We start from the raw sequence: 22,782 nt of genomic DNA, 5'->3' as shown, positions 1-22,782 counted from the left end.
CTAGATGGTGGTTTTAACACTATAGGGTGAGGAATACATGTTTGTGTTCCTGACCCTATAGTGTTCCTTTAATTGGTCATGGCCAGTGGTATATAATATATAAGCTTACATACACAGACTACTTGTTTTCCATTTTCCGGTTGTTAAATAAACCAGAAATTGCACATTTTAATATGAATGATCAAAGCTGTAATACATAGCAAAGTTGGTGAATTTTTTATTTTTTGCTTAGTTTTACATTTATTAGCAATTCCTGGTTTAGGGATTAACCCTGGATTGGTAAGTAAAATGTGGTCCTCTATATAGTGTAACACTGGTTGGGCTTCTAACTCTTCTAGGACTGCTTCATAAATTCTGGTGATTTTGATTTGTGTATTTTGTTGTGTTATTTTTTTTGTTTGTTTGTTTTTTTATTATTAAACCTATAATTATTTTCTTTCTAGCATTCCTCTATCCGGATGCAAGGTCTCCTTCTCCTGGTGTTTGTAAAACACAGGCATATCCCTTTCATCCAAGACATCCGCACCAACTACATCCGCACTGGTCTCTATGGCTACTGGGTAACAAATCCTACTAGTTTGTATAACTAGATCTGTCAGGGTTAGCCTGCTTTTTAATGGGACAGGCCGTATATAACTGAGAGCTGCGGGCTGGTACATTACACCTCGCTGCATCAGTGATATGATGATTATCATGAGTTAAATTAAATTTGTTCAACACTGATCACTAGACTGTAAAATAAAACAGATGGTTACACTATTTTGTGTGCTATGAGTCCTGATGTACAAAGCTTTTTATTGAGCTTCAGTCTATACAAGGCACCTTACACACAGACAGCCCAGGTCTACTTTTATCCATCAGTGTCTTTCTAAATATATCCGCTAGTATAGGTTTTCTTGCTTTTTGATAAAAATGCCAGTTTTGCACAGGAAATTCAGATACGTGAATACCTAGAATGAAGCATAGATTTTTCTTTAATTTTTTTTTTTTTTTTTTTTTTTTACTGAAGGGAAACAAAGGAGGAGTGACTGTCCGTATGTCTGTCTATGGACATATGCTGTGCTTCGTGAACTGCCATTTGCCTGCCCATATGGAGAACACACACCAAAGGCTTGATGATTTTGAGAGGATGCTGGAGGCGCATCAGTTCGATGGAGAAAGTGTTGGCAGCATTCTAGACCATGAGTATGTTGTTGGGGATTTGTGTCCATAACATTCTATGTAGGAACACATTGCTCATATAATGTCCCATGTATTTCCTATTTACTTGGTAGTCTTACTCATACTGAATAGTCTGTTTACTGATTCATTTTAAATATTCAGTTAATTAACACCCTCCCATGGGAGGCCTCATCTATGGAGGCATGCAGCTTGTTGATGAACCCACAGATATAGGAGGCCATACTTGACATATTGAAATCGGACGTTCAGCTGTAATATTCCTTATCCCACCCTATTCTGAGCTAATTTTCTTCAGATCTTGGTGGTTTAAATGTCTGTTTTACTCTGTGCATGTATTTAATATATAGGCCTTCCCCATAGAAAAGCATTGCAACAATGCTTTCCTATGGGGTTTTGCAAGACGATGGATGTCCTCATATAAAGCGTGAGGATGTCCAGCATCATTTCAAGGACATAAACTCCATTAAACAGCAGGGAATGTCTCCAGTGGATGTCTGCTTACAGCCAACCTGTGAAGGAACAAACAAAATATAGTGTATCACGAAATATCGAATAACCCCTGTATGAGAGAGATCCCAGTCAGGGGTGGTCAGTATGAGTGGTACCCACCCACTCTGGGCAAGAACCCTAATAAGGTTAGAAAAGAAAGTGCATAGGGAAAATCTCCTGAGGAGAGATTTCCATTGGGGTACAAAATGGTAAATAGGATGTGACAAAAAAAATCGTAGATACCATATAGTGATGGTAGAAGGACTATAAATCTAATAGGTAAACCAACAGGCTATATTTATTGGCCTAAAATGTATTACCCAGAAACACTCCTATCAGTCAATAAATGGCAGCGTAGTATTAATAGTGTTAGTCTGTTATGGCATAAAGTCCCTCAATTACAAACCGTAAGATGGTTCAATAGAAGCTCATTAATCCAAGGTCGATCCAGACCAGATATCCTGATGGTTTATTTGAAAATTGACTAATTTAATAATGGTTTGTAATCGAGAGACTTTATGCAAAAACAGACTGCTATTAGTACTACTCTGCCATTTATTGACGTGTGAGTCAATATGAGTGTTTCTGGGTAATACATTTTAGGCAAATAAAACTAGCCTGTTGGTTTACCTATTAGATTTATAGTCATTCTACCATCACCATATGGTATCTACTATCGTATCTCTTCCTCAATAATTGTTAAATGTTCTATTTTTTGTCACAGCCTATTTAGCATTTTGTACCCCAATGGGGATCTCTCGTCAGATTTTCCCCATTCTCTTTCTTTTATTACTATTTATGTAATGTGCCACAAATAAATTGTTAATATTGCACTCACTGGTCCTGCGAGACGATATGCTCTCTACTAGAACAAAAACCTGCGTGTCTCATGATACCTTGCTGACCTTTTCTGTTTTATCAAAAGAAATTTAAAACATTTGATATATATATATATATAAAAAAAATATATATATTGCACTCACAAACCACTTAGTGGAACAGACCCGTAAATAACTTTCAGATTTTCTCAATTAGATGTTCAGGGTGTTTCCGAATCACAGGTTCCATCAGATCGGGCGAAGTTGTATTTGAAATGCTGTGAATTCTTATATTAGAATATATATATATATATGAATTCTTGTATATATTCTTGTATTCTATAAGTTGAGTGCAATAAAATCTCATTTTCATATGACAGAACGTTCTGGACCATCTATTTTTATATTTTATTTTTAATGCAATACTGAAGTTCATGCTGATTATCTACTGAACATATGTCATAATATTTTTCACATATTTTTTTTTTTTAGACTGTATATATTTTTTTAAATGTGTTAAGGTGATGAATCTTCCTGTGCATTCATGTGAGATCTAAAATCCTCTCTCTTTTGTAAAAATCTAGTGCTGTGTTCTGGTTTGGAGACCTGAATTTTCGTATTACCGACTTTGGGATCCATTTTATCAGGGAAGTTATACAAGGCAACCGCTACAGTGTGCTCTGGGAAAAAGACCAGGTACATTTCAAAATGTTAAAGCTATTTTTATTGCCAAAAGGTATTAGCAGGGATTCTTGCCTTTAAAAAGGAATGTGGCATGGAAAATGGCATAGATCTGTAAGGGGTAACCTTTATCATACCAGCCATTTGGATAGTTCTGGGAGTATTACTTTACTGAGAGGGTAGTGGATGCATGGAATAGCCTTCCAGCTGAAGTGGTAGAGGTTAGCACAGTGAAGGAGTTTAGGCATGCGTGTGATAGGCATAAGGCTATCCTAACTATAAGATAAGGCCAGGGACTAATGAAAGTATTTAGAAAATTGGGCAGACTAGATGGGCCGAAGGTTCTAATCTGCTGTCACATTCTATGTTTCTAGGATACTAGCACATAAAAATGTACAGTTGTGTTCTATCTGCCAATTCTCATTCCCACTCATTTCTTTTCTTCACCCTTTTGTATTAAGTCCTCCTTATTCCATATACTATTTTTTTCCTCCTATTTGTTCCTAGATTTCCATTCCCCTTTGTCTCTCTTTAATGCAGTTTTTCATTTCCTCATTTCCCTTTCCATCTTACCTGTCCCATACCTTATCGGGTGGCTACCCACAATAGTCTTACTCTGTCTGACAATGTCTTTAGTTCTCTGTCTGTCATTTAAAATGTGAAAGTGCAAAAGAAGAAGGAATGTGACTTATCCCCACCACCTACTATCACCCATTCTGTATGTGCCACAACTGAATTGTGGGTTGCCTACTGACTTGGGGCCGCAACGCAACTATAGATGGTGCAATGATACAGCTGGCACTAGGCAGCAATATATAGATAACATTGTGTTTAAATTACACTTGCAGCTAATGAGGCTCCATGCCACATGTAATAGCCTAATGGGCTACCATTGGTGCATCACTGATATAAATGATTTATTTATTTTTTTCTGCTCTTTACTGCGTGTTAATTAATAATTTGTTTTTCTTCTAGTTAAATATGGCCAAGAAAAAGGAAGGATTCCTTCAAGGCTTTATGGAAGGACCCCTAAAGTTTAAACCTACTTACAAATTTGATTTGAATTCTGATGTGTATGACACCAGGTAAAAAAAACAAAACCTGCAAAGTGGCCAAATTGATCTGTGTAACGGAGTAAGTGTGTGTCTTACTACACTGTGCATTAATGTGTGTGTTTCTATTCTAGATGGAAGAAATCCCTGTTTGGATTTAAGTAAGATTAAATCCTCTGGCATATCCGATTGAACTAATCAAAATACTAAAAAAAAAAATACTGACAAAAACTGCATCATTTTCTCTTTTCTTTACAGTGTATTAAATCAGAATCAAATTCTGAAAACAAAACTCTATGTTTCTCTTTGTTAAAGAGTCAAATGCTGCAGCTTGCAAAATACCTGCTAATTTGAAGCACCGCGAGCATTGTCCTTATTAAATCCTGAATTGAGATTTTAGCTTCATTATTTTAAAATATATATATTATCTTTATTACATAAATAAGATAGTAATGCATTGTATTACGTAAAGCCCTTTTTCTGCTATTAGGTATTTTAAAAATAAACTAGTGAATTGTAGGAATTTTCATTAATTTCTATTTAAGTTGTAAATATTTCTACAAATTTTAACCATTTATAAATTTTTCCAATCTAGTTAAACATCATCCCGTTTTGTGAAAACTCACATGGAACTGACACGATTTGTAAATTGCAATTCACTTTACTTATAACATTTCAAAATCTTAATAAACGTGTCTAAGAACTGGCTATATCGTACCCTGTTCAGATTAATTTATCTGTGGGCATATTTTGATAAGACCTTTGCCATTTGATTCAGCAACCCACCAATAGGACACGCTCTTCTTGTTTCAGACTGGTAAATATTTTGTCAGTTTAACTAGTCATTTAGATACCGTGTACAGCAGGTTTTAGCATGCCTTGTGTCTGCAAATTCAGTAGGCTCATCATCCACATATCTCAATATTTTAGTTTTATTTAGTTGTACTAACATTAGCTCTTTAATGACATTCAGAAATTAACCAACTTCCTTTTCAATTACCAACATACTCCACATAAAAGTGATTAGTAGTGCCTAAATACAAATAGATTTTATTTGAAATTGGAAAATTAAATAAGATCACCTACCTATGTAAACATTATGGGACTTGCAAATTATGCATTTTACAGCATTTTACAGCAACATGAAGCTGTTCTTAAGAGAGGAACGGCAGAAACCAAATTTAAAAAAATTAAATTATATAAATAAATTTAATAAAATTAGTCTAAAGCATTTCTGAAACCAATGCGGCTTCAATCTCTAATATATAATAAAATCTGGGCTGAAAGTTTTGTAACAAGTCTGTTTTGCAAGTCTGGCTAGTAGCAAAGAATAGATATTTTAAGCCTGAGGAGGTTGAAACGTCAGTCAGATATGTGTTTGTGTTTCTGTAAGTGCAGAAATGAGAAGGAGCTGACGTAACCTCCTTATTGGCTGTAAAATACAAACAAGCAATCCCATAACTTACATACGTGGTCAAACCTCTCTAAAGGTCCTCTTGTAGAATCATCTTCTTTTGATAAACTGCTGCTTTTTAAGAACTGTGCTTTTATATTTTATTTTACTTTATTTTATTTAGTATTTCATATCTCTATGGAGTATGATAGACAACATTTCAGGTTCCTTATATAGTAGTTGGTTAACTAGGAGATGTTTGTGAACTAGTGCCCATTGTGCACTATGTGGCCTTCAAGCTTCTGCTGGGTCACGGAACGTTGAACAAGGTGTTGCTCGTTTAGCAAAATCTGTTTTGCACCAGTTTGCTTTAAGAACTCAAATAATAACAGAGTCAGATTTATTGTTCAGTGCTCAGACACCATGATGTCTGTCTAAATATTCCTGAAGTACTCTGTATCCAGCCAGGCAAATGAGAATTATTATCCATATGCCCATCTCTTGCCTGGAGCATGTGTTGTGCTGCTGTTTATTTGGAGTGCTCTGCATGCTTGTTAAGAGTGAAAGGGGTGATGGTGTTGTTATGCCCAGAGTTAAAGACCATGGATCTGGAGGCTGATTTGGAGGCTGTTGCAGGTCCCAGCCTTGTATTCACTGAAGCATTTCTGATCCAAACATTGTGGTTCATTTCTAGCAGATCAAGCCCAACAGTGTCCTTTGGCATATAGTAGCTTGCATTGATTTTGTGGTGTTCCTCCTGCCGACACTTTCAGATTTGTATCCACTAAAGTCACTCTGCTTAGCAAGATAGAATTACCTGAAGACTGTGCATGGATTTCTACATGAAAACTGTGTGTGTGGATGAAAAGGCATTATGATTAGGTTTTGCGTTCGCCTGAGCATAACTATGTCTTAGCCATTCTATCAGAGAAAACCTACTGCACACACACAGGGACCCCGATCAACTGTTTAATCATTCATAAATAGTTTAACAATGAAACAGGGCATTGCAAACCTCAGGCACTATAACCAGTTCCAGGAGTGGTAATGGTTCCTTTTTTTTTGTTGTTTTTTTGGTTTTTGTTTTTTTTAAAGGGTAATTTTCCCCATATAGTTTCCCTTTTACACTTTTCAACAAGTATTCCTCAAATAACCTGATAGATAGATAGATATATCTCTATGTTATATGCGGTTCTTAAAATGTATTTTTTAATAATTGTTGGCATTAACATTGGTATTCATGTCTGGCAAAAGCAATATGGATAGAATTAGGCATCTAGTAAATGTGACCTTAATAAGCTACTGATGAAGATAAAAAGAAAATGTAAGTACGTCTTGGAAATGTTTCTCTCATTGGTCCAAAAAAAGCCTGGGGACCACTGATCTAAAGGTACATGCTTACAGGTGAAATTGCTTTGGGTTTGCTTTTTTTGTGGGTGTTTATGTTCTTATTCTCTCAGAAGAAAGGATAGATCATATATCGGTAATATACAATGCAGAAGCATTTGTTTAAATCATGTTGGTTAAAGAAATCTCTTGCTATAACAGTGATTCTTTTTCTCTGTAACAGTGATTTGAACACATTGTCTTCACTTAGTTGAAGGGTTACTCCAAGCATCTTAACCACTACAGCCCACTGTATGATGCTATGAATATCCTGGTCCCGTTCCCTGGGAATGAGGCAAACCATTTTACAATGGTTTGCCCTCTTACCTGGATCTCTGCTGGGCGCTGAGCTCCTTACATATCTGGAAACGTGTATCCTGCTTCTGCAGTAGCCTAATGCCAATCCTATTGCCGTTTATTGGCGGAGTGCATCAGTTGTCCACTCTGAGTCACTGAACGACTGGCTAATGACGCCCCAATGATAGAGAGGTTAATACTTGATATGTGCAGCATTTCATAGCCTGTAGCACCATGACCACCTCAAATCACTGAAATGGCCCTGGTGCTTGGAGTAGTCCTTTAATGAATTTGCTGTCACTGTGGATATCTTGCTTGAACAAGACATGTTTTATCCTTTTTATCTTAAAGTGGAAAAAAGCGTAAACCAGCCTGGACTGATCGCATTCTTTGGAAGTTAAAGAATATTTCGGAAGATGAATCTGGGGAACACCCAGAAGCAGATTATGAAAATATCTTAAAGATTATTTTGGAAAAGTACACCAGTCACATGAACTATGGTATCAGCGACCATAAACCAGTAACCGGAACCTTCAATGTGCAGGTAATTGCTCTATGCAAACTCTATTGATGATATTGATCTCATCTATTTTATATTTCATTCAGATTTAAACTAACCCACCAATCCCATTTCACGTAATCTGGTTTAATTTAATTTAATCAATCTGATCTAAAACTGCAAAACCTGCAAATATGTACATGTTTGCAAATTGGGTTGCTGAGTTTAAAACGAACTGTAACAAGGAGAGACAACACAGTACACGACCAACCACAGGGCGTCTGAAAACTCCCCCCCCTGCAGCCACCTTGGTTAGGGGTAACCAACCCAAACAAGCCACCTACGACTAACCGCTCACCTCCACTAACGCAGACAGACAACAACACCCGGCACAACACAGGGAGCCTGACCATTACACGTGGAACTGACACAAACCCGCAGCCCCACAACTCGAGTAATCCACAATGCCCAACCTGCTGGCGGCAATTGAGCAATTCGGCAAGATATCGGATTTTAAACGTAACCTGTCCAAATGTGAAATGCTAAACGTCACCATCCCGCAGGAAGAATACGCGGCACTGGAATCTCTGTTTCCCTTCCGATGGTGCTCCTGTAAAATGAAGTACCTCGGGATCTGGATAACGCAGGAACCGAGCGATCTGTACGCACAAAACTTTGTCCCACTACTGAAGACACTATTGGCGGACTTAAACAAATGGGCATACCCATATGTCTCATGGCATGGAAGAATTGCAGTTCTTAAAATGAACATATTTCCCAGACTCCTATGTCCGTTCCAGACGATCCCGCTGGCCATACACGCACCCTTCTTTGCCGCATTAAAATCAGCAGTCATTCGATAAGTTTGGAGGGGTGAAAGTTCGAGGCTCCGACATGACCTACTATGTTTGCCACGACATCGAGGAGGTGTGTCACTACCCGATTTTTAAACGGTACCATCAAGTCACTGTCCTTCAACGCATCCTAGAATGGCATGCGGACCCGCAACAACGCAAACAATGGATGGCCTTGGCACAAGAGGGACAAGGGGCCCATCTGCAGGCCGCGGTGTGGGGGACACTGGCAAAGACGAAGGAAGGGATGGAGTGGTGGCACAAACGCTCACCAGCTGGAGACTCGTGAGGGAACAACAACATGTCTCGCCCACACCGAGCCCGCTACTGTCTGTCACTTACAATGGCGCGATAGGGGGGGGACTTACATCGACAACGTAGCCCTTTGGAGGGGGACGTGAATATGTCCCCATCTCCAGGATACTACAGAACGGCGGTATGCGGACCCTGAATTCCTTGCTGGAGGGCACACCCCGGAGTCCTCTAACAGTGCTCAGATATATGCAGGTGAAGCACTTCTATGATAGCATGCACAATAAAGATCGCCTTCACAGAGACCTAACATGGTTCGAAGCACTATGTGAAAGGGGCTCCTCTATAGAAAAAGCAATATCCATGCTTTACCAACATCTCCTGGTCGGACATCTCACGTAAAATAATACCTTTCGCAGGCAATGGGAGACGATGCTAAACACCACTTTTACATCCTCACAATGGGAAGGCGCTTTTTTTTTGGCAACACAAGAGTTCCATCAGCTCATCTTACCAGGAAACAAACTATAAAATTATTGCACTATGGTACCGGACCCCGACGCTGCTACACAAGATCTTCCCGTCAATGCCCCCGACATGTTGGAGGTGCCAAACGGAGAGAGGCACGATGATACACATCTGGTGGGAATGCAGCTCACTTGCTCCGTATTGGGAAATGATAAGACAAAACTTAACTGAAATTCTGGGAGACACCCCTGCTTGGGCTGCAGCCTTAGCACTCCTACATATCTCACAGATACCGATCGCGGGATACAAGAAATCGATCCTACGCCACTTACTCAACGCAGCTAAAGCCCTGATACCTATATATTGGAAAAAAACGGAGACACCCAGTATGGAGGAGTGGATACGCAGAGTGGAGGACATTCAGGGGGCGGAGGCGATGCAAGCATCCCTGCTTGGCAGAGGGGACAGACACGCAGAGATGTGGCGACCATGGTATGCGTTTGTGTCTAGGGACCGATAGGGCGGGAAGGGGGGAGGGCCCGCGGGGGGGATATCGGACCCTCTGTGCGAGACCCAGATTTATGCTATACTTCGATTCTCTGATAAAAAAAAAAAAAGTAGCAAAGAGGCTGGGGGCCAATTATGCCTAGCCACATGTCACGCGGAAATGGAGACATGAGGGAATCCTTCTTCTCCTCTTCTCCCCCCTTTCACCCTAAGCTTCCCTACCTACAATTCACACTCTTCTCTCTTTACACACATACACAGCCTGCTCAAAGACAAACACACTACAGAGACACGCTCTCGTTCCGGTCTAGCCTAACTGGGGCGAGGGGGAGAAAACACGTCATAAAGCTACCACTTCAACCGCACCTCATGGACAAATCACTAGATGAGACAAAGGTGTACACAATTATATGGAACAAAGGGTGTCAAGGTAGCTCAGACAGCTGAAACGTTGAACCATACCGCAGATATCGCATGGAGGTATACGATCCACTGACTTGCTGGTACTTGAAATGACACTTACCCATCACCATTACTACACGCCAACAGACAGACCTCACGGGCAGTCATGCCTCTAATGTTAAGCCATACACATGACAAGGAGAGCTTGTGGTGCAACCCCTATGCTACATACGTGTACGCTGAGAGGACACGGAGAGAGTTTTGTGAAAGTTAATCTATAGTTGTCGAGTTACGTTTGTTCACACCGCTTTGACTTCAGAAGATTACTGTTCACTACTGATATTGATTGTATTACTCGTTGTTCACTTGAATACATTATAGCAGGTACAAACAGGTCGTGCATTACCTTAACCTGCTTATGATTGCACTGAACTATGCTGTTATTTCTCTATATAACTCAATAAAAACAGATTTACAAAAAAAAAAAACCTAGAGTACTAATTGAATCCCCAAATAGAGAACCACCACCACCAGACCCATACTTGACGGGATCTGCTACACTACACTACGTCCCATGTCAAACACGAAGAAGCACAAAACAATATAACACCTATGTATTGATAAGTAAGTTTTGTTTTAACATGTTACTGTTATACTAAAAATGTTATAGCTCGACCCAAAAGGTGCAAACCACAAACGAGACAGAACCTCGACCTCACTAGTGCATCTACGTGCACGACTGTCTAAAATTGTTGCACCAAAACCGAAAATAAAGATTTTAAAATAAATAAATAAATAAAAACGAACTGTAAGACTGATCTCTTGATTTATCATGGATTTCTTTCTATTGATCAATAGGGCCAGTGATATTCTTTTCAAATGAAAACAGAATTTTGAATGGGGCCTTGATTATTCGAAGTGCTCCTGGCTTGTCTAGCTTCCAAATCCTTGGCATTAGATAAAACATATTTGTTAATTGGAATAAAATATATTTGTTAATATGAATTTTGCAGTGTTGTTGTGTTTTGCTCTTGTCCAATTAATGGAACAGAGATACATTGTAAAGTTTGTAATGTGTTCTAGATGAAACCTCTCATTGTCGCAGCCCCAGTTGCTGTCAAAGCTGAGGGAGAATGGAATGCTGATCATGATGCCCTGATAAGCTATTCTGTGGCCAAGGATTTCCCCAGCAGCACGTGGGACTGGATTGGCCTATACCCCGTAAGTTCTGGAGTACTAATTTATTATCATATTGTCACACTGTATATTTTACCACTTTATGGCAAGAGTGTGTTTATACTTCACTTTTGAGCTATAATTCACTGAACCAGGGAACGTGGGGCATTGTCAAGCCAATTGCAACATTTATGCTAAAATATGAATTGGATAAATTAAAATTCTCCCACTCTGTTTTTTGAAATATTGGTTGTTTTGCTAGAATGTACAGTTTCTTTGTCTGTTTTCACAACTCCCAGTTTAGTGAATAACCCAGCAAAGTGTGTATGGGTCAGGATAAGGAAGGATCCTCCGCAAGATATAAGCCAGCAGCCCAACAAAAAACAGGACAGGTAAAGTCCCGGTCAGAGACATAGCCCGTTGTTGTATCAGATAAGTATACTTATCAGATTTCCATACAGACGTCACTTCCTGTGCACCTGCGTCACCGGAAGTGACGCAAGATCAGCTGCGCGCATGTGCATGGCACACCCTCCTGATATAGAATCTGACGGGTGTACTGCGCATGAGTGGCACATCCGTCAGATATAGAAATCTGATGGGTGTACTGCGCATGCGCGCAGCACATCAATCAGATTTCTATACTACAGCTTTCATTGTGTTCTAACACAGTGAAATAGCTGATGCAGGATTATGGGAGTGACACACTAGGGATGTGGAGGTTAATGGGGGTTATATACTGGGGATGGGGGTTTATGGGGGTAAATAGTGTGACACACAAGGGATAGGGGGTGACACACTGGGATGATAGGTGTTAGGGGGTGACATCTGTATAGAAATCCGATACATAGTTATGCTTCCACGCGCTAGTAGGTCTCTGGGTATAGAATTCTGATAGAAATCTGACAGAGGCGCCGCGCGCATGTGCGACACCTCCAATGACGGGGGATCAGCTGGGCCACTAGCCTGAAGGGTGTACCGCGCATGCATGCGGCACATCCTCCAGATATAGAATGGTTAATGGGGGTTATATACTGGGGATGGAGGGGTTTATGGGGGTGGGAGACACACAGGGGATAGGAGGGGGGTTAATGTGGGTGACACACTAGGGATGGGGAGGTTAATGGGGGTTATATACTGGGGGTGGAAGACACGCAAGGGATGGGGGGTTAATGGTGTGACACACTAGGGATGGGGAGTTAATGTCGGTGACACACTAGGGATGGGGGTTATATACTGGGGATAGGGGGTTCATGGGTGTGGGGGAGACACTGGGGAGGGGGGGTTATACACTGTGGATTGGGAGGTTAATGATGGTGATCCCCTGTCTGTCACTCCACAACCCCACATCCTTTGTCTGTCACCCTATTAACCCCCCAATCCCCAGTGTCACCCCCATTAAACCCCCAATCCCCAGTGTGTCACCACCTAACACCTGTCACCCAATTAACCCCTCTAATGTGTCACACCATTAACCTCCATAAACCACCACCCCATTCCCAGTGCTTAACTCCCCATCACCGTGTCACATTATCCCCTCATCCTCCATATATAACCCCTAGTGTGTCACCCCCATAATCTTGCATCTCCACTATTTCCACTATGTTAGTACACCGTGAAAGCTGTAGTATAGAAATCTGATTAATGTGCCGTGCGCATGCGCAGTACACCCATCAGATTTATATATCTTGAGGGTCACGCGGTACACCTCCAGATTAGAGGACCAGCTGATCCCGCGTCATTATTATATACCCTGAGATCAACTTGCGCGCAGCTGATCTTGCGTCACTTTCGGTGAACATATATGCAAACATATATATTGACTATCATATTGCCTTTAGTGTAGTACCAGAGAGACAAAATAATACATTTACCTTCTATTTAATTTCACCCGAAGTATAATAGTTTAGTCACGTTTTTCGCTTTAAAGGGACACTATAGTCACCAAATAAAAGCAAGAAAGACAGGTCCCCCAGCCTTCTTTCTTGCTTTTATATGAACTTGCCCTAAAAAGAAAATTCAGAGTAAGTTTTAATAATAAAACTTACCTCAGTTCCAGCGCCAAGCTCCCTGCTAGACCACGCCCCCTTTTTCGTCCAAATGATGAAATCGCAGGGCCCAATAGGACGCTTCTCCTTGAAGCGTCATCGTGATGTGGTGCGCATGCGCGGGTTTGCACTTCACCAAACGCATTCTTCATAGAGCGGCATTGAATGCCACCCTATGAAGAAATTCGGCGCTACACCGCGCATGTGAGTGGAATGCGCGTTTGCGAGCTGAGCTGTCTGATTGACAGCTCAGCTCGCTTTCTATACCCGCCCCCCATCATCATCCAAACTGTGTGTTTGCATGTTTGCATAGAAACACTATATGTAGAGATCTCTTTATATAGTGTTTCTAGGCAAACACACAAGTAGTAAAAAATTAAAGACATACACACACACTCTTTCTCCATCCCCATCATCCATCCATCCATATCCTTCCCCATCATCCATCCAGTCACCCACCCACACTCACTAAAAAGGTTTACTTACAGTTTGAATCCTCCCCTCCTCCTCGGTCTCCGGTCTTCAGCTTGACCGCTCAAGCCACTCCCACGCAGACAAGATGCTCGTGCACAGTGCTGACAGCAGATCTGAGTGGATTGAGGCGTTTTATCCCTAATTAAGATTTTAAAGTTCACTAAATACAATATTGCATAATAAGGCATACCTTCTCACACTATATGTTAATATGTATATACATACATTCTCCTACAGCTCCTATGCCCCCATCCCATGTTGCTGAAGGGGTTAAAATCCTTTCAGTGACTTACCTGAATCCAGGTTCACGCTCACGCTCCTCCCACGCCGGCGGGGGGGGAGACCTAATGCGCATGCGCGGCAATGGCCGCGCGTGGATTAGACTAACCCCTAGGAAAGCATTACTTAATGCTTTCCTACAGGGATTCCGGTGATGCTGGAGCTTTCTCATGCATAGCTTGAGGACGTCCAGCGTTGTTTAAAACACTTTTCGTGTTCAAAGAACACGGAAATCCCTCTAGTGGCTGTCTGATAGACTATCTTCTAAAAACTGCAATAATTACACTTGCAGGGTTAAGTATAATGGACAGAAGTGGTCTGGGTGCCTGGAGTGTCCCTTTAATATAGAAGTATATTTAGTGTAAACTGGTATAAATGCACTTCTAGAAGACATATTTTGTAGGTGGAAAGTATACTTTTACAGTATTACATAATGCAACGTCCATTCAGATTATGACCCAGGTTTAAGGACACCTTAATTCATTTGAACGGGTGACTTGTCTTTAGTTGATTTAAGTATCTATCTTGAAGTTGACTTTGTAATTTGTTTACATATAAACTATATTTTTGGCAATGTTATTGTTGTGCCTGACTGAGCATCTTGGGTGGTGTAGTCCACAACGTCAGCAGCTCAAAAACCTAAATCCTCGCTGGCCAGCTCTAATCTCTGTAATATGTTTTTTGGGGTGTTTTTTCTGTGTGCGTATCTTTAATACCATTATATACATTTTTGTTCATGCAGTAACTGTTCGCAGTGTCTATCTACCATCTGAATGTGTTTTATAATACTTCTCTATTATCCTTTTAACTAGGTTGGTTTCAGACATACGAAGGATTATGTCACTTATGCATGGGTTAAGGATGATGAAATTTCTTTCAGTGAAGACTGTAATCAAGTGAGTGGAACTAGCAATACTTTATTAATATTATCAATTTACTCCCAACTAACTAGTATAACATTTTGTTTCTCTTCTATGTCACCCGGAGTTGTGACAGATTTAAGAGTGAAGGTGGCCGTCTTGGAACTTTGATTATTTTTCTGGGATTACCCAGGTACCTGCTGTGCAGACAAGCAGAACTTTTTCTATTAATTCCGTGTAACTGATTACGCACATTTAAAAAAATATATATAAATATATTATGTATGTATGTGCATCTTTGGGGTTTAGTCAATGTGGCCCATCTTTGTTGTACATTACGTTAACACAACTCCAAAAGCTCAAGGTGCTCAAGGAAAAGCTGTTTCATTCTACCAGAGATCCATACAAACTATAGGCAATTATTAAAGTATTTTATGTTATTGTTCCTGATTACGTAAAACAATCTTCTCTGAATGTTAACGTTGCATTAGAAGGTTTTATGTTTTAGTTCTTTTCTAAAATGGATTTTATAAGTGAATGAGAATATACATATATGCAAATCATAGTTAACCCCTTAAGGACACATGGCATGTGTGACATGTCATGATTCCCTTTTATTCCAGAAGTTTGGTCCTTAAGGGGTTAATGTGTTTTCATTTCTGTTGTAGGTTTACATTAGCGCAGATGGGATCCCGCTTGACGGAGGAGAATTTCTGCTTTGCTATTATTGTCACAATTTGCAGTGCTTGGCTGGAATCAGTCAACCTTTTCAGGTAAGGTTTGTTACCAAAGCAAACGTTGTTTTATATAAAATATACATAATAGAAGGTACTGTGGAACTCAATCTTCATCCAAAGTGAAAAGTGTCCCTCTGCAGTCTGCAATGAAGACCTCTACCAGACTCATCTACCCACAGCTCTCAAACATCACCCTTATGTCAATCTCTACACTGAACCAAATCCTAAATAAAACTGGAAGACTGAGTCCTCGTGATTACCTACAAAGCTCTCCATAATGGCGCCCCAGCTTATCGCTCCACCTCGTTAGCAGATACGTTGCAGCCTGGCCCCGTCACTTCTTCATTTACCTATTCTACAGCGCTACGGAATATGTTGGCACTATATAAATAAATGTTTCTGTAAACGTGCACTAGAGATATCTGCAATTACTCAAAGTATATTGCAAACAAGTAGAATTGAGCACTCAAGCAACTTAGCCGTGATAAAAATAAACATTTAGTGGCATTACAGGGCTCATCATATTTCAAGTCCTAGGTGGGTCTGAAAAGTATATTATACCTTTATCAATCATTAAATCATAGTTTCATATATTCTAATAAAATTTGCCCTCCGGGGGGCGGAGCCTGGAGTCTGAACGGAGAGGTCGCCATTTTCCAGAGCTCCGGAGAAAAAACTGCAAAAACGACTAAAATACTCGGAACCCGTCAAAAAACTCACCTCACACCGAGGGTACCGGCTTCAGCACAGCGTACTGAGCCCACAGATTCCCTTCTTTTCCACACCGGGCAGGAAAACACGAAAAAGAGGCCCCAAGGCCTACCCCGGGTGCGGACACGCGGCTGGACTTGCTTGGGGATTCAGCCCGCATTACACACCGGACTATCCCGAAATAACTGAGGCAAGTGAGATGGGGCGCAGGTCGCAAAAGCAGCCCCTACACGACACGAAAACACAGAGGGACATAAGCTTAATGCTGCAGACCCCACCATCACCAGTGAACCTGGCACCACCGGCCAGTCCGACGGAGGGAGACAACGCAGGCAACCTCCCCTCTAATACTCACCTGGCAAAGGCACTACCAAGACCAGGAGACCGCACAGACCCTCTCCCCTACACTGCTCACCCTCCGGAGGCAACGCCGAAGACAAGTGACCACACTCCTGCCTCCAGAAGCGACATCCGTGAAATGCTAACGAGCTTACAGGACAACCTTAAAAGCATGTGGGAGAAGGATCTGGCATTACTCACCGCAGAAGTACAATCTGTAACAGCCCGCACACTGGCAACAGAAACAGGCCTTGAAGCAAGACCTGCAATCCCTTGGGGAAACTGTACTCACTCTGCAAACATCACAGGCCCTGATGGCCAGACAACTTAATGTAATAGACGACAGAGGCAGGAGGAAAAACATAAAAATACGGGGCGTCCAAGAAAACATGCAACTGGAAGAGCTGCCCCATTTCGTCAGGCGCCTGGTGGCAACGATCCTGCCATCCAAGCAAGCCAAGCAATTTCAGTTTGATGGTGTATATAGGATTGCAAAATCGCCCAAGGCCCCCACCTCAGCACCACGGGATGTTATCCTGCGCTGCTGCACTATGACCGACAAATTGGGACTAATGGCAGCATTTCGAGGACAAACCCCCTTCGAGTTTGAAAACAGCCAACTTTCCCTATTCCAGGACTTGAGCAGAGACACTCTCATATGGCGCAAGACCATGAGGCCACTCACTGCAACCCTCCAGGAAGCAGGCATTAACTACCGGTGGGCGACGCCACAGACCTTATGGGTAACCAAAGAGGGAAAACACTACAAAATCTCGGACCTTGCAGAAGGACCGGCACTGCTAAACACATTGGGTCTAAAGAACCAGCGCAGTAATGTACCTTCAAGCCACCGGCGAGGGCCAGCGAAGAGCGGAGAAGCTCCTGACAACGGGGAACTACAAGAAGAGACTACCTAACTGGAAACCTACTTCACTCAACCCCAGTTGAAAAACGGGACAATACAAGTTCTACAGGACATTCCACGTTCTCTCACACTGCCCAAACCCCAACCAAAGCAAAGGTTCCACACAATCCGGAGCTCGAACACCCCTCCTACCCCCCCCCCCCCAGCCCCTGGGTTACAGGGGAATAGCAACCGATGGAGCCCAAATACCTCCCAAGCGGTCCCACACTCACTAATGCCTGACACTAGCAAAGTCACAATCAGACGGAACAGATAGGCTGCCACCACAGGCTTCGCAATAGACATGTAAGGACCCACTTTAGCTAAACCCTCCTTGGCTTGGACCTAACATACACGACTAGACCACCCACGAATAGACCTCACCTAGCGAGTCACCACACAACGGAAGCCTACTCGACTATCTCATAGGTACACACGCTAAGCCCTGCTCCGCCCACGGAGAAATACCCCAGGATTGTCGCCTGGCAGAGGGCACCGACGAACACCAGTCTCAATAGACTCGGTGCTTGAGGCATACCAATACGACCAGGCCAAGTTAGTGGTGACAACGTCTACTGAATGTCTCACACACTACTATTAGGTAGCGACTACACACCGTTAAAACCCAATAGCCCTGCTATAGCAAAAACATGTGCCAAAATGTACCTTCAATATGCATCACCTGTAACATGTTATACTGTTGATTTTTTGATATGGCCATTGCGGCAAAAAGTTGTAAAACCAATACATTTTGCACGGAAAATAAAGAATAAAAAAAAAAAATTTGCCCTCCACCACGTACGCGAGTGTCCCTTTTAACCTATTCAGAAACACAAAGTACCCAGTGTGATTGGATACATTCATAATTAGTAACACATTTTTTTTATTTTGCTTTTTAATTCACTAACCACGCTATTTATTAAATTTTTTTGTAAATGCTCACCTTGCACTGAATATTACATATACGGTATATTTGTTTTAAGGGATATATATACATAGTTTTTTAGGTGTTTTTATTTTCCCAAAATGCAAACGCCGTCCTGATTGGAATGTACAAGCAAGCACAGTTCTAATTGAAAGATATAACTGCACTTTACTCCCCATAGAAACATAGACCTACTTGGAAGCTGTATCTACACTTCACTTCCTGTACAGCACAGATCTTCCTGGAAGCTATATCTGCACGCCCCATACTACAGTTCTTCTTGGGCACTATATCTACACTCTACTGCCATTAAGTGGTTATGGTTCCAGTAGTGTCCTGAAGCCTTCCTGGTGTAATTTACCAGGGTCTGCCGAGAACCCACACCATATCTGCTTTTTCCTGCAGGAAAAGCCAATGACTTACTAAAGCATGAATGATACAGAGCCACGCTCATTGGCTGAGAGCTCTCCGGGTAGTCGTGCTTAGCTCAGAGGAGCTAACTGGATTCTAATACCTGAAGACCCCGGATGCAAGGCTGCAGGCAATCTCACCTAGGTTAAGTTGTCACAATGTTATAAAATGGTTTGTCAGATTACAATGGGAGAGTACCATGGCACTCCTTGCTCCACAACCAATTCAGCAGGCTCTAGTGGTTATGGAGCTTGGAGTGTTTCTGTAACAATTACAATTATTTATATTATTTTTTGCCAACATATCCCACGCTGCTGTACAACAGGAAACAAGACCAACATTTAAACAAAACATGTATGATAAACGAGAACAGTAGGTTCAGAGTCTATGTAAAATCTCTATTGAAAATAGGTTATGAAGTGGTTTATCCTTCTCATCCAAAATCTTAATTCTATGTTGATTCGGGGTCATTTTGTATTGGTAACGATTTCTTAAACTGTGCTTTGTGTTTTAGTTCCCTTATATGACGTATGTATGTGTCTGTTTTTAAGTAAAGTGCTCTCTATACAGTTTAAAAGGAAAAAAACAACAAAAAAAAACTACAAGATGATTAATAAGGACTAAATTCATCAATATCTGTGACTGACCGATTAAACCTTGACTTCCTTTGAGCGTGCCGCATAATTAATAAATTACATTTGTTTGTTTTTTATTCTATAGATTCAGCCTGGCCGGATTTTGGCAGTAAAGGAAAGTGCACAAGAAATTACAGATGGTCCAATCAAGACTGACAATTTTTTGGGAGATAACTTTTGAGTTTTAGTATGAAATATACTGAGTCCTCAATGCTAAAAGCAGCATAGCCTGGCCTCTATTCTGCTGAACCCCAAGCACTTAACTGTGATTCGCGTTACCAGGGAGAGCTTCCCTGAACTTATTACTCTCATGTGATGGCTAAAGTACAATACTGATGGACATCAAAAGGAAATGTATGATTGAAATTTTAGATTTTATGGAATTTTTATTTTCATTTTAACTTAATATGTAATACTTTACTGAGCTACTACCATGGAATGGGTAGGAATTTACTGAAGCATTGGTAGTGCCATTAGTGTGTGATCTTTGTGCATGCAGGTCCAACTTATTTCAGGTCACTGTGAAAAATTGCAAAAAATACCTACCCTAGGGAGATTCTTTCTGGGTGACACACAAGTTTGCCTTTCTTCGGTTTTTGGCACTTTTTGTCTGAAGATGCCCCATGACTTGTAATGTTTTATGTTCCTGTTAGGTGTGGATTTATATACTAAATACTCTTTGGGTAGAATCACCATTAATTCCTCCACCTAGGAAATAGGCAGAATAAACTTAGACTTCCTCAGGAAACATCGGTAGGAAGTAGGAATGCACTTATATAAGCCATATATGGCAACAAATGGGTTAAACGTCCACAAAAATAGTTGTTTTTTAAATGGAGTAAATGGAGCTTACAGAAAACTTTTTTTAAAAACCACACCCTTTTTGACTTTTGAAATAAGTGCTTGGCCTATAGCTAAATATGATTTAAAGGGGCACTATAGTGTCAGGAACACTAATGTGTATTTCTGACAGTATATAGTTCTAGATGGTTAGCACCCCTTCCTCGGATAAAAAAGGTGATTTGCTCACCTTTTTCCAGCACCGCGCGGGGCTCCTCGAGTGGCCCCACCCCCTGATCCGCCTCCTTGACTGACATCATCAGAATTGATGATCTCAGCCAATCACAATGCTTTCCTGTAGGAAAGCATTGGATTGGCTTACATGGTCATTTCTGATGATCTGTCAATGAGAGGGTGTGGGGGTGGAGTCAAATGCTGCTCTGGACAATCAGCATCTCCTAATAGAGATGCATTAAATCACTGTGCAGCACTGACCCAGGAAGCACCTCTAGTGGCCATCTGACTGCCACTGGAGGTGTCTCTAGGGAGCAATGTAAACACTGCCTTTTCTCTGAAAAGGCAGTGTTGACTTTTTAAAGGAAAATATGGTTGCTGTCGGTAAAGAGAAATTAAGGGCAAATATTATTCAGTCCGACAACAAAAATCAACACCAGACTGACTAACAGCGTTATTTTGGGCTAAAATTTTAAATTTACTTTGAATTCTCACTTTAGTCAATATCCCTGTAAGTGTTCAATCTGCAGAAACAGTTTGATTCCTTTATGCTCTCTTTGTATAGTTACTATGAGTGGCCTTTAAAACATACTGACATTAAGTGCTACAGGAAGTTCAATGTTTACAGATTGGACCGGCTGTTTAAATATGGGCATATCTTACATTCCAAAATTTTTCAACAATACGTTAGCAGAACCACGCACAGACCTAGCATGTTATATTAAGTTCTTTAAATTTATACATATTACGGACGCAACATGATCTACTGATGAGCATTGTCTGGTCAAAAAGCACTATTACCGGTAAATATTTTATAAAAATAAGGCTATACAGATGTAATCCTTGCTGCTTTAACCAAACTCAATGTGCCTGTTTAGGTGGAGATTACGGTTTTGAAGATATTTCTGTATGAACTGCTAGTTTTTGTGTTTACAAAAAAATGTTAATGAGTTATTTAATAGATTCCATTATCTATTATTGGCTATAGATTGAAGAATGTGCTGTGGGCCATTTATCACATATCAGAAGGCACGTGCGCGTTGTTCATTTTGGTTTGAAATCGTATATATGGTTGAGTCTGGAATAGTTACAAAGCAGGGAACCTTAAACTCACTTCTCACCCATCCATTGCTTCACTATTATCATGTATTTACTACCAACAACCTAATGAACATATTTAATTAGTAATATTAAATGTATATTATCTGCACTTTTTTTTTTATGTCGTAGCAAAATCTAAATGAAGCTGACCATTAACGCAGACCTATCTTCGTAAGTACAGCATGGCTGCCAAACCCTAGCTCCCCAGCATTTTGTGAAATTATCAAGCATTCTCAAGAAGCTGTACAACATTCAGTGAGATATACCTTTCACTGGTAATTTAAATGCTAATTCCTCCCAAGATGATGGTGGATGACGAATTTTCATTAATTTATCCGTGTTTGTTACATAGCAATATTGGTTAAAAATGATCAAAATTCATCAACACATCTCGGATACTGCTGTTGATACAAAGGAAGGCAAACAATACAAAAACAATTACTCAGAAGAAGAAAATCCTTCTTAGTCGTAGATTGTTTTTTGTCCAAGAAACAAGAAGTATAATTCTAGAATTGAATATCTGGATTCACCACAAAAACACAAGCAGAGGTAAAGGAGCTTGTTTACACCCAATTAGTTTCGTTAGAAAGGTAGAACGATATACTGGTTCTCCAGATGTGGAGAGGAGAAGTACCAAAAGGAATTAATCACTATCACTTCTCTATGGAGCCAGTATATTGAAAGCAACCCACATTCACACATATAGTTTATATGTAATTCTTAAAATATAACTTTTAATGAAATCATTAAAACAAAGTATCCAATTCGAATTTTATAAAAGAAAAGTTAATTGAGTACGGGCTGTAATCAACAGACCATTTGGAATTACTGAAAAAGGCTGAATTGCCTCGGTCTAATGGCAGCAGAGGTGGTTATAGGTTGAGGAAA

At 40.7% G+C, this 22,782-nt stretch overlaps 1 protein-coding gene across 5 annotated transcripts in view; it reads left to right on the top strand.

Annotated features, from left to right (window-relative positions):
- The window catches only part of INPP5K (inositol polyphosphate-5-phosphatase K), a 59,445-nt gene extending 37,124 nt beyond the window's left edge, over positions 1-22,321 (top strand). For 4 of the 5 annotated variants that reach the window (XM_063449925.1, XM_063449924.1, XM_063449923.1 and 1 more), the window contains 10 exons: positions 444-560; positions 1,010-1,185; positions 3,074-3,185; positions 4,146-4,255; positions 4,357-4,383; positions 7,650-7,842; positions 11,364-11,501; positions 15,070-15,153; positions 15,786-15,890; positions 19,865-22,321. In XM_063449925.1, coding sequence (XP_063305995.1) covers positions 444-560; positions 1,010-1,185; positions 3,074-3,185; positions 4,146-4,255; positions 4,357-4,383; positions 7,650-7,842; positions 11,364-11,501; positions 15,070-15,153; positions 15,786-15,890; positions 19,865-19,960 — 1,158 coding nt within the window. In that variant the 3' untranslated portion in view covers positions 19,961-22,321. The remainder of the gene's footprint in view (positions 1-443; positions 561-1,009; positions 1,186-3,073; positions 3,186-4,145; positions 4,256-4,356; positions 4,384-7,649; positions 7,843-11,363; positions 11,502-15,069; positions 15,154-15,785; positions 15,891-19,864) is intronic. The other variant, XM_063449922.1, reaches the window with a different exon arrangement.
- The last annotated feature ends 461 nt before the right edge of the window (positions 22,322-22,782 follow it).

The sequence above is a fragment of the Pelobates fuscus genome, chromosome 1, assembly GCF_036172605.1.
Source record: "Pelobates fuscus isolate aPelFus1 chromosome 1, aPelFus1.pri, whole genome shotgun sequence".
NCBI lineage: Eukaryota > Metazoa > Chordata > Amphibia > Anura > Pelobatidae > Pelobates > Pelobates fuscus.
Note: the sequence above shows the minus strand (reverse complement) of the source record. Positions and strands in the feature narration are given on the sequence as shown.